This window comes from Orycteropus afer, unplaced genomic scaffold (assembly GCF_000298275.1).
Source record: "Orycteropus afer afer isolate SDZICR_OR568_19922 unplaced genomic scaffold, OryAfe1.0 scaffold00027, whole genome shotgun sequence".
NCBI lineage: Eukaryota > Metazoa > Chordata > Mammalia > Tubulidentata > Orycteropodidae > Orycteropus > Orycteropus afer.
In genome coordinates, this window is record NW_006921614.1 from 7,220,986 (window position 1) to 7,235,490 (window position 14,505).

Below are 14,505 nucleotides of genomic sequence, written 5' to 3' on the forward strand. Positions count from 1 at the left end.
GAGTGGGGATGAGGAGAGGTGAGACTCCTCTCTGTGGAATCCCATAGCTTAGAATTCACTGTTGTATTTAACATAGGCTGGCTCACTATTCATAGATTCAGTGAAAAGTGCCTGATACATATGAACAGAGTTGTGGCCAAAAAGCAGCAGCCTAGGGAAAAAAAGTGGATGGCTATGAATGGAATCAGGCTGGGGACTTCAGTGTACTTCATCTTCCAAATCAGTCTCTGCTACAATATTTCAGGCATTTCTTGACTTCTTGGAGTCAAACCAAATACCTCTTTTTTTTTTTTCTTTTCTTTTCTTTTTTTGTAAATCTCAAAAAGTTCTATCTTTAAGTCACACCAGGTCTGTAGTATTTCAATTCACTTTATTTCATAATCCCATTTCCACACTTCATAAACAATTGTCTTGTGAAGAAATTGGAACCCCTGAAATGACTTGATGTTTCCTCAAAAATCACTGTAAGAATTACCATATGACTCAGCAAAATAAAGAAATAGTTAAATCCAAGGTATATACACCTACTCTTCACTCATTGACTATCTTGTTATCTGACATTTTGCATTTAGAACAACAGTAAAAAGTCTCACAGGACAAACATAGTATTGGTTCATTACCGTAAAAAGTCAAGGAAAGGTTAATATACAGAAGGAAGGAAACTTACTTTGTTGGTTATCAGGGCTAGGAGGGTAAAGGAGGGTACATTGCAGAAAAAAAATAAAGCATTGACCCATGTCATTTTAGTTTTGTGTATTTCACTGTACATAAATTATATTTTAGAAAAATGTATTTAAAAAAATAGTAAAAAGTCTACTTTTCAACCATTTTGTATTTTAACAATGTACATTTGGCAGTAATGAACCCCAAGGTGTGAGGTGAGAGTAATGTTGTCTGTGATGGTTAAGGATGTGTTTCAACTTGGCTGGGCCATGATTCTCAGTGCTTTGGCAGTTATGCAATGCTGAAATTTGGCAGTAATGTAATGACATAGTCATCCTCCATTTCTGCATGACAATTTTCACATAATGACATGGTCTCTGGACTCTAACCATGCCAATAAGTGAGGAGCAGATGTATTCAAAAAATTTGAAAGCAGAAATGCAAATAAATTCTTATACACCAATGTAAATTGCAACATTATTCACAAGAGTCAAAAGGTGGAAATAACCCAAGCATCCAACAACAGACGAACAGATAAACAAACTATGATAGAACCACACAATGGAATATTATTCACTCATAAAGAGAGATGAAGTTCCAATACATGTTATGCCATGAATAAGCCTTAAGAACATTATGCTGCTCCCATACTCCATGGAGATGCATCCCTTGGAGCAATAGACAATGGGGCACCAGAGGGGTAACATTCGCACAGAGGAAATGCAGGACACGCAGGAGTGCGTAACTATGAGGGGTACGGGGCGGGGGTTACTGGGCAGGTAGGGGAGGAGAGTGGGTTAGGGTTGGAGATGGTATTTGGGGAGTGAAACCAAAGGTATACTAAATGTTGAATGTAAAACAAACTCTACTCTGTAAATTAGCACCCTAAAGCACAGTGGAAAAATAAAAAAAAAATTCTCCAATTAGAAAAGAAAAAGAAAAAAGAACATTATGCTGAGTGAAATTTGGTTAGTAGCCAAATGCTTTAACAACTATGCAATCAGAGCTCCTCATATCTAGAACAGGTAAATGCACAGAGACAGAAAGTAGACCAGAAGTTACTAGGTATTAAGAAGAGGGGAAAGTAGGGGGTTTTGGGTAAGGGGTACTTAGTTTCTGTTTAGGGTGATGAAAAACTTTTGGAAGTAGATAGCAGTTGTACAACATATGACTATAATTAATGTCACTGAATTGTACACTTGAAAGTGTTTAAAAGGGACCTTTTGCTACATGTATTTTTTTTTTAAGATTGTGATTTGGGTGAAAGTTTACAGAGCAAATTCACTTTCCATACAGCAGCTCACATACACTTTGTCTCATGATATTGACCACAATGCAACAGCTCCCCTCCTACTTCTTCCCCATAGTTACCACTTCCCTATGTCCTTCCCTCCATGCACTCCTGCCCCCTGAGCTATGTCCCTGTGCATACACAGCCCTTCTATTTTCCCATGATTATTCTCTCCAAGGAGTGTATCTACCTAGTGTAAATGTTCACCTCATATGCCTGTCTCTTCTTTGGCTGGAAGCAACAGGAGTGGGTTCAGTTCCAGACCTGAAGGGCAGCTAGGGGCCATAGTCTCAGTAGTTCCATCAGGCTCTATCAGACCAGCAAACTTGGTCCTCCTTTTTTTTTCCCTCAAATTATTTTGATCCCCCTCTTAGTGGTTGACAGTGGTAGTTGGGCACCACCTAGTTCTTCTGGTCTCATAGTCGTATAGGCTGAGGATTTTGCATGGTGTACCGATCGCTTGGACTAATTGTTTCCATGAATCTTTGGTTTTCTTAATTCTTTGCTCTGGATGAGGAGAGACCTATTGTTGCATCTAGATGGCTGCTTGCAAGCTTTTAAGATCCTAGTTGCTACTTGCCAAAATAGGAGGTGGAACAATGTTTTCTGTAATATGTTATGCCAATTGAGCTTGATGTCCTCTGCGACTATGGTCCAAAGTCCACAGGTCCACCTACTCACTCCCTCTGGGTAGCTGGCTGTGGGCAAGAAATGACTACAACCTTGTCCCTTGTCAGCTCTACTATACACATGGGAATTCTTACAGAACATAGCAATACACTTGTAGAAACATTGTCTGCCAACCCTATACATGGTCAGGGGCACACTCCCCCCTGAATAGACATACCTAATAGTTCAGCCTGTCTACCCATCTATCCACCCGTATATCCATGTTTGCCTTCACTGAGAATGCAGTACTGTATGTGCAAAAGGGTTCATCTTTGTTGTCTGTACCCCCTATGTACTTCTCTATATCTTCCTCTTCCTCAACGCCATCATGTTGATCACTCACATTTGGTACATTGCCCTTCTCTTCACTCAAATCAATACTTCTCTCTAACTATCTAACAGTGTTCCCTCTCCTCCCCCCCCACCCCTGGTAACCAACAAAGAAAATTTCCTGCCATATATAAACCTTTCCTTGACTTTTTACAATAACAGACTAATACAATATTTGTCCTTCTGTGCTTGACTTACTTCACTCAACATAATATCCTCCAAGTTCATCCATGTTATGTGGTGTTTTGCAGATTCTATGTTATTCTTTAGGGTTGCATAGTATTTCACTGTGTGCATATACCATAGTTTGGTTATCCATTCTTCAGCTGATGGATACCTAGGTTGTTTCCATCTTTTGTTTGCTGTATGTATTTTACTACAATTAAATTTTTTAGAAAAAAAAAAAACAAAACCTTGGCTAGCATCTCTGAAGGAAATGTTAGCATTGGAAAATAACAGTAAATTTTCTCTTTGCTCCTCCTCACACTCCGGGCTAAAAAATATTTTGAGCAATTGTGGTCTAGAAGAGAATAAGCATCATAAAATAGAGCTGCATGGTCTTACAGACAAAAGATAATATATGTATCCACAAATGTCTTGAAAGATTATCCAGGTTCATATGTTGAAATACATGACTTATTTTCTTAAATTTTCTCATTACTCAATATGTGTATAATAAAATATTCTAAAGGTACCAAAGGATACACAGGGATGAGACACCTCCCACTCACCACTGAACTCAGAGACCCCAGCTCTCCTCCCTAGAGGTAATGTTATATTTTTCGTTACATTAAATTTTTGAACTACAGAGTCTCTTTTGCATATCAACTGGCCCATAGATTAAGTGACAAAGATCCTCTGAGAGAAGGTTCTGAATGACTAGCTGGAACAAAACATCATTTTCTAGGCTAAACATCTATTCTCCTTCAGGGTACAAGAAAAAAATGTGTCCATTTGTCTAACAATATAAAATAAGGTTCCTATTCAGCAGTGTCTGCCTCCCTGAAACATCTTGGGAACTTTCCTTGAACAAAAATTAACACTCAAGTTTTTCCACTACATGTTTCTTTCCCAGAGTATCCTTTGTTTTGCACTCATTCCAAGCATCTCTTACTGTTTTATGATGTTTGGCAAGGAAAGGTCAGAATTCTTGTGGACTACCTGGTGATATTTCCATTTATGTGCTTAGAGAACACAATAAATCTTGAGGCCACGTTATGTGTTGAGTGCAAGGTATATCAATTAGTACTTAGCAATCACTCTTGTTCTCCTACTTTTCCTCCTCTTTAAAAGTAAATAACCAGATTTAAGTATCAACGGGGAAACTTCTGGAAATCACTCTCTCAGATAAAAGTCCAGGGCTGAATTGCTCCATAACATCAGGGACTCAAGTTACTGTTGTTGTTATAAATGCTGTGGAGCCATTGCTACAGCTATTGTGTGAATCCATCCCATTGAGGGTCTCCTCTTTTTCTCTGACCCTCTACTTTCACCAATGCCTTTAGTGCATCTTAGACTTCTCCCTTCAGTACCCTCAGTTCTTGAAGAAATGCTAACTTTTGAAATGTTTAAAAAGTGACCAGTTCTTTTTGGTACAGTGACACGGTATATTCCTTCCATCTTCTTTTGATGCTTCCTGAATTATTCAATATTTTGCCCATAGAATCCTTCAGTATTGCAACTCAAGGCTTGCATTTTTCTTTCCAGTTCTTTCAGCTTGAGAAATGCTGAGTCTATTCTTCCATTTCAGTTTTCTAACTGGGTTTTTGCACATTTCATTATAATACTTTATTTTCTCAAGGTGCTCTTTGAAATCCTCTGTTCAGTTCTTTCACTTCATCATTGCTTCCTTTCACTTTAGATGCTGTACCTTCAAGAGTATGTTTCAGAGTCTTTTCTGATATCCATTTTGATCTTTTCTTTCTTTCCTGTCTTTTTAATGACCTTTTGCTTTGATATCCTTGATGTCATCCCACAGTTTGTCTGGTCTTCAGTCACTGGTGATCAATGTGTCAAATCTATTCTTTAGATAGTCTCTAAATTCAGGTGGGATATACTCAAGGTTACACTTTGACTCTCATGGACTTGTTTTAATTTTCCTCAGCTTCAACTTGAACTTGCATATGAGTGAGTGATGATCTATCTCTTCCATAGTTGGCCTCTGGCCTTGTTCTATCTGACGATATTGAGTTTCTCCCTTATCTCTTTCCACAGATAGAGTCTATTTGATTACAAATCAGTAGACAGAATCAGTAGTTGGAAAATGTGGCCTTGGTGACAGAAACTATGTAGATCACATGATAGAATTTTACAAGACCAAAGACTTATTCACTGGAATATCTTTTCTAACAACATGAACGTGACTATACATGTGGATCTTGCCAGATGGAATACATAGGAATCAAATCAACTACATCTATGGAAAGAGATGATGACGGCTACTATAGGAAGCACCATAAATTCCATATTCTGTAAAGTTAGAAGACAGATATCATCTGCAAGTTCCAAAATACATTTAAAGGCTGCCAAGAGCAGCCGAAATCAAAAAGAAGCCAAATGGGGAGAAGTGAAAAGAAGAAACACACAGAGTAGTATATCTCAGGAAACAAAGGCAACGTACTTTTTTTCAGAGCTGACAGTTACAATCTCAAGTACAAAATCTATATCATCAACAACTGCTGAAGTTGTGTAGAACTGGGGTGGGAAGCAGATCTTCCCAAAAATCATAACCTTAATGTTGAGAAAACTAACTTTGTGCAAACAGCTAAGAGGAAACCCAATTCATTCAAATATTGATACCTGGACTCAAAAATACTTACGGAAAGAAATGAGAAAATGACAGAAAAACTTACTAACAGACAAAAAAGCAGCCATAGAAATGTTGCCATTGGAGCATATGAAATTTCTGGGTAAATATTTTACAATAAATTTTAAAAACTAAAATGAAGGTATAAATACCTCTAAGAAGGGAGAACACAGAACAGAAATAAGATCTCAGAGAAGAGATGGCAAATAAACAGCAGGAGGTAAAATGTGAGCTGACAGAACCCCAAAAAGAAGACGCACAAATAACTGAAGATGGAAGTAGAAGATGCACAAGAGAGAACAGATTTGCAGACAACAGAGTAAGGGACAACAGAAACAAAAATGAGGAAAGTGGACAATGTGAAATGGAAATAAAGAAGTTTAAAGCATGAGAGAGAAAACAGTAAGTCAGACAAAGGAGAGGCTGCTCATGTATACATGGGATCCCTAAAGAACAAAATAGAACAGAGCAATGGATCCAAACAAATCTTTAAAGATATGATTCAAGAAAACTTTCCTAAAACAAACCAAAAACACCAACCCTATTGCCATCAAGTCAGATCCGACTCATAACAACCCCCCCTTGGGGTTTCAAGGCAGTATCACTACAGAAGTAGATTGCCCAACCTTCCTTCCAAGGAGTGGCTGGTGGGTATGAACTGCCAGCCTTCTGGTTAGCAATCTAATGCCTTAGGCACTAAGCCACCAGAGCGTCTTCTTAAAACAAAAGCAGTGTCAAATCTATAGAGTGAAAGACAACAATATATACCAGGGAGAACAGGTCAATATTGAAACAGATCTCGATGAAGTTGTAAACTTCTGAGGATAAAAAAAGAATCCTTTAGGATAAAAAGAAAAAAAAAAAAAAAAAAAAAAAATCAAGGCTGGCCTCAGATTTATTTATATTAAATTAAACTTGAGAAGATAAGTGAGCAACAGTTACAAGGTCCCCAATTAAAACAAGGGAGAGCCAAGGATTTTATGCTAAACCAAAGTGCCAATCAAATATAAACAAATACACAGTTTTGAATATGCTCAGGGAATGTTGTTTTCACAAATCCTTGAGCAAATTTATAGATGATGAACTTCAGCTATCTACATGTCTGGGCAACTGGCAGTGAACACTAAAAATTCCTATCTAGAGAAGTAAAAGTTTTTTTTTTTAAAAAAAGCAAGGAGGCAAAAAGGCAGGGATTTGGATAATAAGACAGAATGTGAATGTCCCAGGCTGTAATTATGTAGATATTGTACAACTACAAACATTAGGAAAGAAGCTTCCACAAAGAATACCGAAAAACTGCAAGGTCTTGAAAGCATTCTGCTTCATATACTTTCTTTACTGAGACAAGAAAGACTAAAAACGTACTTTGAAAAGATTTTCAAAAAGGATTGCTATAAAAGAGTTTTCCAATAAGCTATTTGTTTACTGTAAAATCCAGAAGACCTTTTGTCTCACAAACAGTAGGTTTAAGAAAAATTTTATTTTCATATGTTATTTGTCATGCAGAGATAGTAAAGACAAAAACCAGAAAGGTTTTTTACTTACTTTGGATGTTCAAACTTGTCTATAAGATCAACCTTTTCCACGAGGTCTCCTCCAACTGTTCGGACTAAGTCATAGAAATCGTTCTCCGTGTAATTCTCAGAGGGCAACCAGAATGAAATGTCATTTATCAGAGCAGGATATTTGCTAAGAGGCTAACAAAATAAGAGAAGAGGAGATAGATTGACTTGTCAGTCAGTTGAGAACATTTAAATTTTTCATGAAAAGTTTCACTTGGCTACTTAGGAAAAGTTGGTAAAACATTATTTTGGCACTTGAATTTTCAGGGACAAGATGAACTTAAAAGATAAATCAATACTCAAAACTAGTAAGTTCCATTATGAATGTTACAGATTTGTATCACATTCATATGTAGCATTACTATATTACATTTATATCCTTATTAATGTTCAATCAGTATAAAACAATTTCAATCAACTGTATTTCAGTTATTCCCATTCAAATACTAGAGGAGAAAAGTTCAAATTTAATTAATAAGAGATTCATTAACTTCTTGTGATGTTTTTGGAAAGCTAGATGTCCTAGCAGTGCAATAAACTACAAAACAATATGAATTAAAAATGAATAGGCAAAAATTTATAATCCTGAATTTGAATCTTTCTTACCAAGTAAATGTCTTAAACAAACTGCTTAATCTCTCTGTAGATCAGTTTCCAAATTAGAAAACTGGGGGCATTATCAATACCTACCTCATGTAACTGATAATTACTGTTACATATATATTGCAAGGAGCTCTGGTGGCACAGTGCTTAAGGCATTTGACTGTTAACCAGAAGGTTGGCAGTTCAAACCCACCAGCCACTCCATGGAAGGAAGACTGGGCAATCTACTTTCATAAAGATTTACTGCCTTGGAAACCTAAAATGGGTCGCTGTGAGTTGGAATCAACTTGATGGCAGTGAGTTTGGGCTATATATTGTTTATATTAAATATTTTGTTATGTTGTTGTTATGTGCCATTGAGTCAGACCTGACCCAAAGTGACCCCTCCTTGGGTTTCCGAGGCGGTATCACTATGGAAGTAGATTGCCCAACCTTCCTTCCGAGGAGTGGCTGGTGGGTTTGCACTGCCAGCCTTCTGGTTAGCAGTCATTTTGTTATAGTATGCTATTATATTATATTGCGTTGGATGTACTACATTATACACAAACAATATACAAGAGTTAAAGTGACTGAACTGAGACACATTCGTCGTAACAGCTAAAATTAAAAAATATTGACTTTTTATAAAACAAGTTGTATTAAGATGTCTTCAGTATGGTATTTGTATGAAGTTTAAAAACAGGTAAAGCAATAATACCTACGTGGAAATTGTATTGAATCATATGTGGGAAGGTTGTATGTACTTGGGCTCTAGAATAATGATTACCTATAGAGAAGGAAAGAAGCTCTGGTAGTGTAGTGCCTAAGGCATCTGACTGCTAACCAGAAGCCTGGTGGTTCAAACCCACCAGCCACTCCTTGGAAGGAAGGTTGGACAATCTTACGTACATAGAGATACCGCCTCAGAAGTGCTCCTCAAACGCCCACTCAACTATTGTTGAACGGACCACACTATGGGGTGAGGATCATACTTTGCAAGCTTTCCAGAGCAGTTTGGATTTACAATAAAAAAATACTATGGTTCCCAAAAGGACTGTTCCCTGTATCATCTGAGTCACATAAATTTGGCATTCCCAATTTACCTTCCCTTTTCCCTTTCTTCAAAATGCAAAACATTTTCAAAACTTTGCTTACTAAGTTTTGCTCCCACCTCTCTGTATCTAGCCCCCACTTCCAGTATCTCCTTCCTGTAAAAGCCTTACTTCTCTCTTCAAGAATTCATCACCAAACTTATAGTTGGGAAAGTTGGAAGTAGAAGTTTCTGAGTCCAGTTATGGAAGAGGAGACCAGATGAAAATTGGGATGCATTTCCCGTTTTGTTCCTCCAGTTAATTTCTGTTCTTTATTATCTCCTTTATTCTTGTTTAATTGGTTTCATTCTGTTCTTTTTGGACCTTCTTGAGTTGAATGGTTAACTCTTATATTTTTGGGCTCTCTTCCATCCAAATAAAAGTATTTAAGCTGTAACAGTCCCTTCAAATACCTCTTTAGAATATTCCACAAGCTTTAATATGCAGTATTTCACTATTCAGCTTGAGATATTTGCATTTGTTATTGCTAGTTTTTCTTTATTTGGAAATACTTTTTTTTTTTTTTGTTTCCAAATATATGTGTTTTTGTGGCTTTTAAAAAATAGGTTTTAACTGTTAATTTCAAATTTAATTGTATTAATGACAAAAACACTGTCATTATGATATTCAGTCTTGAAACTTTGTTGAAATTTGTTTTGTAACCTAGAATGCAGTCAATTTTTATAAATATTTTGTGTTTGAAAAGTATATTATCTATTATTTGGGTGATTAATTATATAAATGTTACTGAGATTAAATTTCTTAATTGTGCTATTCAAATCTTTATCTTTTCTGATATTTTATCTGCTTCATCTTCTTGATGTATAAATTTTTGATAAAAAGATAATACAATTTCTCACTATTATTGTAGCTTTATAAATGTCTCTCAATAATTCTATTAGTTTTGTTTCATAAATTTTGAAGCTATATGGTTAGGCATACAAAAGTTTAAGATTGCTATATCTTCTTGATTGAATTTTCCTTTTAGCATTATTAATGTCACTCCTAATCTCTATTAAGGCCAAAGCCTTACATTAGAACTTGTTATACCAGTTTTCTTTTCATTAGCATTTGCTTGGTATCTATTTTTCCAAACTCTTTGATTTCAACTTTTGTACAGTGTTGTTTTAAAGATGTTTTCTTAGACAAGACGAATTTTATTTTAAATCCAATAGCTCTAACTTTTAAGTCAGTTTAATCAATTTGTATTTGTTGTGTTGACTGATTTTTACAATTTCTTAAAAAATTGTAAACCTTTCAACCTCTTTATCATTGGGCTGTTAACCAGTCTTTTCTTTTTCATAAATTTTCTCCTTCACTGCCTTCTGCTGGATTGATGAAGTTTGAAAGTATTCTAATATTATTCACTCTTCTATTTTAGAAAGTATAAATTATACTCCTTTAAGTATATATTATCCCTTGTCCCTTAATAAATTGTTCTAAAGTCTAGTGTTACTTAGTGTGTTTATTTAGCTCCTGAACAAGACTGGAAACTTCATTTTATTTAATAGCTCCTCTCCCTAACTATAGAACTTTCTCATTCTTATTGTCTAGAGTTTTATTTTGCCTCAAAAAACAAAAACAAAAGCACACATAAAACAGGAAGTTATTTAAGTCAACACCTAATTTTCAGTTAAAAAATGTAATTCTATATTTGCTCTTTGCCTTCTACCTCTTCGTTGAGAGAGAATTCTTCATGGAATTTCTACATATCTGTTACAGCTTGAATAACAGCCTTGAGGGAGAAATGTAGTTTCTCTTCTCTGGCACAGAATAGATTTGTTTCTTGACCAACCAAACCAAACCAAACTCTCTGCCATTGAGTAGATTCATACTCAGAGTGAACCCCATTGAGTTTCTGAGGCTGCAAATCTTTATGGAAGCAGATTGCCCCATCTTCCTTCCACAGAGCGGCTGGTAGGTTTGAACCACTGACCTTCTGGTTAGCAGCCAGATGCCTTATATCCACTAGCCACCAGAGCTCCTTGTTTCCTGACCAGGATAATAAAAATAATGTCTCCCTCAGGGGCAGAGATTGGGCAGGTTTGCTAACAACCACTCCTAAAAATTAAGGGAAAACTAACCAACTAAAGATTAGGGGTTTCTCAGTATATTGTAGCATTCTCTTGAGTTGTCTCACATCCCCCTGTGAGAATTAGGAGTAAGAAGAACCAATGCTACCCTCTGTGCTCTGAGCAATGAAGGCTTTTGTCTTTGACCCAGGAGTCTCATGTCATTCTGTCAGCTTCTATTATACTGTGGCAGGCTACCTAGTTAATTTGCAAGTAGGGTAAAAGAAAGAGAAGTGGAAGCTAGATCACAGTCCCTGACATCCTCCCTTAGTTTTCACATTTGTTCTTACAGAAAAGTATCCTTTAATACCTCTTCCAATGAAAGTCTGTGGGCAGCAACTCTCTCAGTATTTATATATCTGAAACCTCTCACACTTAATAATTTGGTGGGACAAAAAAAACTGCAGGTTTAGCGTTGTCTTCCCTCAGTATGTTGAAAATGGTTTTCTAGTATGTATTAGTAATGATAACAAGTCTGCTGTCAGTCATCGCCATTTCTTTGTAAGTAATCTGTCTTTGCTTCCTGGAAGTTTTGAAGATCTTTATCTTTATCTTTGAGGCTCTGCAGTTTGACTCTGATTAGGCCTGGTGCACATTTATCTTTATTTACTCTGCTCCGTACTCAGAGTGTGCTTTCAATCAGAGAGTTTATGTCTTGCTCCAATTCTGAAAAATGCTAGCCACTACTTCTCTGCTATCTCTCCCTTCTCTTCAGCAACTGCAATAATACGTATTTTGGAGCTTCTTGGTCTAGATTTTACTGTTCTACTTCTCTTACCTGCTCTCTTTTAGGTTTTTCTTTTGCTTGATTTATACTGCATTCTGGATAAGTTTTATTATTTATAAATTCTCCCTTAACTCAGTCTAGTCTCATCTGTTTTTTTTTCTTCTTCTCCTTCTTCCCCCCTCCCTCCTCCTTCTTCTTTATCTCTCTTAATTTCAAAGAATCACCATTACTCATTTATGAGATTTCTAATTTTTTATCATATCCACTTACATTTCTCTTTTCCTTGTTTCTGCCGCTTCTTCAGAATTTACCATTTCTTTCTTACATTTTAAAATTATTGGTCCCCTAATTATCTCTTTGAACACATGATGCATTTTCTTTTGGATTCCTTTTTGATTTTACTTTCATCTCCAGTGAATTCCAATTCTGATTGTAGATCTGGTTGGCTGACATTCTAAGGTCAGAGTTCATCATATGGTTTGGGAGTTGAGTGTGCAGACTTATCATGTACGGAAATTAACATTTATGTTCTCTCACTGATTACCTCTGTTGGTTAGAGGTTTTTGTGGTTCCTCTACTTCTACCCCTACTTCCAAACCAAGCTGGTAGTGGCAGCCTGGGTTCCTGCTCAATGGTGACATTACATTCAGCCACTGAGCTGGGGTGGCTTATCTCAGTTCCTGATAAGGAGGCCACACCTCTGTCTTCCTCTCTTCCTAGGATCAAAGTCTCATAATAGCTAGTTCTGGTGGTATAGTGCCTAAGGCATTTGACTCCTAACCAGAAGGTTGGTGGTTCAAACCCACAAGCTGCTCTGTGGAGGGAGATGGGGCATCTACTTCCATAAAGATTTACCACCTTGGAAATCCAATGGGGGTCATTATGAGTCAGAATTGAGTTTGGGTTGAGTTATCAACAGGCATCAATTGACAGCAGTGATTACTGGCTATCTTTCTAGAATACATTACCATCCCCTGGCCCTATGTTTAAGCAGAACATATGTTCCAGCCAGTATATTGTGAGGGTTCTTTTAGTTACTACACTCTACCAGAGCTAAAGTGCTGGTATCTTCAGTTTCGTGTTTTTGTTTGTTTGTTCTCTTCCATAGAGAGATATATACTGCGGTAGTGTAGCATAGTGCCTAAGGCACTTGACTGCTAACCAGAAGGCTGGCGGTTCAAATTCACCAGCCACTCCTCGGAAGGAAGATGGGGCAATCTACTTCCATATGATACTGCCTCAGAAACCCAAGGAGGGGTCGCTATGAGTCAGGTCCGACTCAACGGCACATAACAACAACAACAACAACAGTGTGTGTATGTGTGGTTTATAGAAGGGGGCATGGTTATGACTTTTATATTTTCTCTTTTTAGCTTTTTGTCTATCATTGTTGTATGTTGGAGCAGGTAGATAGCATAGCATACAAAGCAATGCCAACTTGACAACATAAGCTGTAGGACACCCATTCTGAAGAGCCAATCTACATCATAGCTAAGAGTGCAACTAAGAAGTTTTATATTCTTGCAGCTCTATTCTGAGGGGGAGTTTGTGGGTGATACAATGGTTAATGTGTTCAGCTGCTAACAGAAAGGTTGGAGATTCAAATCCACCCAGAGATGCGCTGGAAGAAAATCTTGGTGATCTACTTAAAAAAATCAGCCACTGCAGAAGACATGAATGGACACTTCACAAAGAAGATATTCAGGCAGCCAACAAACACATGGAATGTTCACGATCATGAGCCGTTACCAAAAACCAACTCATAGCGACCCCTCCTTGGGTTTCCGAAGCAGTATCACTATGGAAGTAGATTCCCCAACCTTCCTTCTGAGGAGTGGCTGGTGGCTGGTGGGTTTGAACCATCAGCCTTCTGGTTAGCAGTCAAATGCCTTAGGCACTATGCCACCAGAGCTCCTTCATGAGCCATTACCAAAAACCAAAAACCAAACTCACTGCCCACTAGTCAGATCCAACTCATAGTGACCCCTCCTTGGGTTTCCAAGGCAGTATCACTACAGAAGTAGATTGCCCAACCTTCCTTCTAAGGAGTGGCTGGTGGGTTTGAAACACTTTAGACATTCTGTTACCAGAGCTCCCTCATGAGCCATTAGAGAGATGCAAACCAAAACAACAATGAGACACCATCTTACCCCAGCACTAATGCCAAAGTTCAACGAGACAGAAAATAACAAATGCTAGCGAGGATGTGGAGAGATTGGGACTCTCATACACTGCTGGTGGGACTGTAAAATGGTACAACCACTGTAGAGACTGGTATGGTGATTCCTTAAAAAGTTGGAACTAGAAATAATATTTGATCCAGCAATCCCATTACTAGGTATATATCCTAAGGAAGTGAGAACCAGGACATGAATAGATATATGCACACCCATGTTCATCGCAACACTATTCACAATAGCAAAGAGATGGAAACAACCTAAGTGCCCATCTCCAGAGAAATGGATAAACAAACTATGGTACATACACACAATGGTATACTATGTGACACTGAAGAATAATGTAGAATCTGCAAAACACTGCATAACATGGATGAACTTGGAGGACATTACATTGAGTGAAATAAATCAAACACAGGAGGACAGATATTGTATTAGCCCACTACTGTAAAAAGTCAAGGGAAGGTTTATACATGGAAGGAAACTTTCTTTGTTGGTTACCAAGGATGGGAGCAGATGGGAGGGAAAATTCCTA

At 37.3% G+C, this 14,505-nt stretch overlaps 1 protein-coding gene across 1 annotated transcript in view; it reads right to left on the minus strand.

Moving 5' to 3' along the window:
• Positions 1-14,505, minus strand: part of FARS2 (phenylalanyl-tRNA synthetase 2, mitochondrial) — a 635,598-nt gene that overhangs the window by 219,414 nt on the left and 401,679 nt on the right. The window contains exon 5 of the mRNA XM_007935346.1: positions 7,305-7,456. Within this exon, the coding sequence (XP_007933537.1) occupies positions 7,305-7,456 (152 nt within the window). The remainder of the gene's footprint in view (positions 1-7,304; positions 7,457-14,505) is intronic.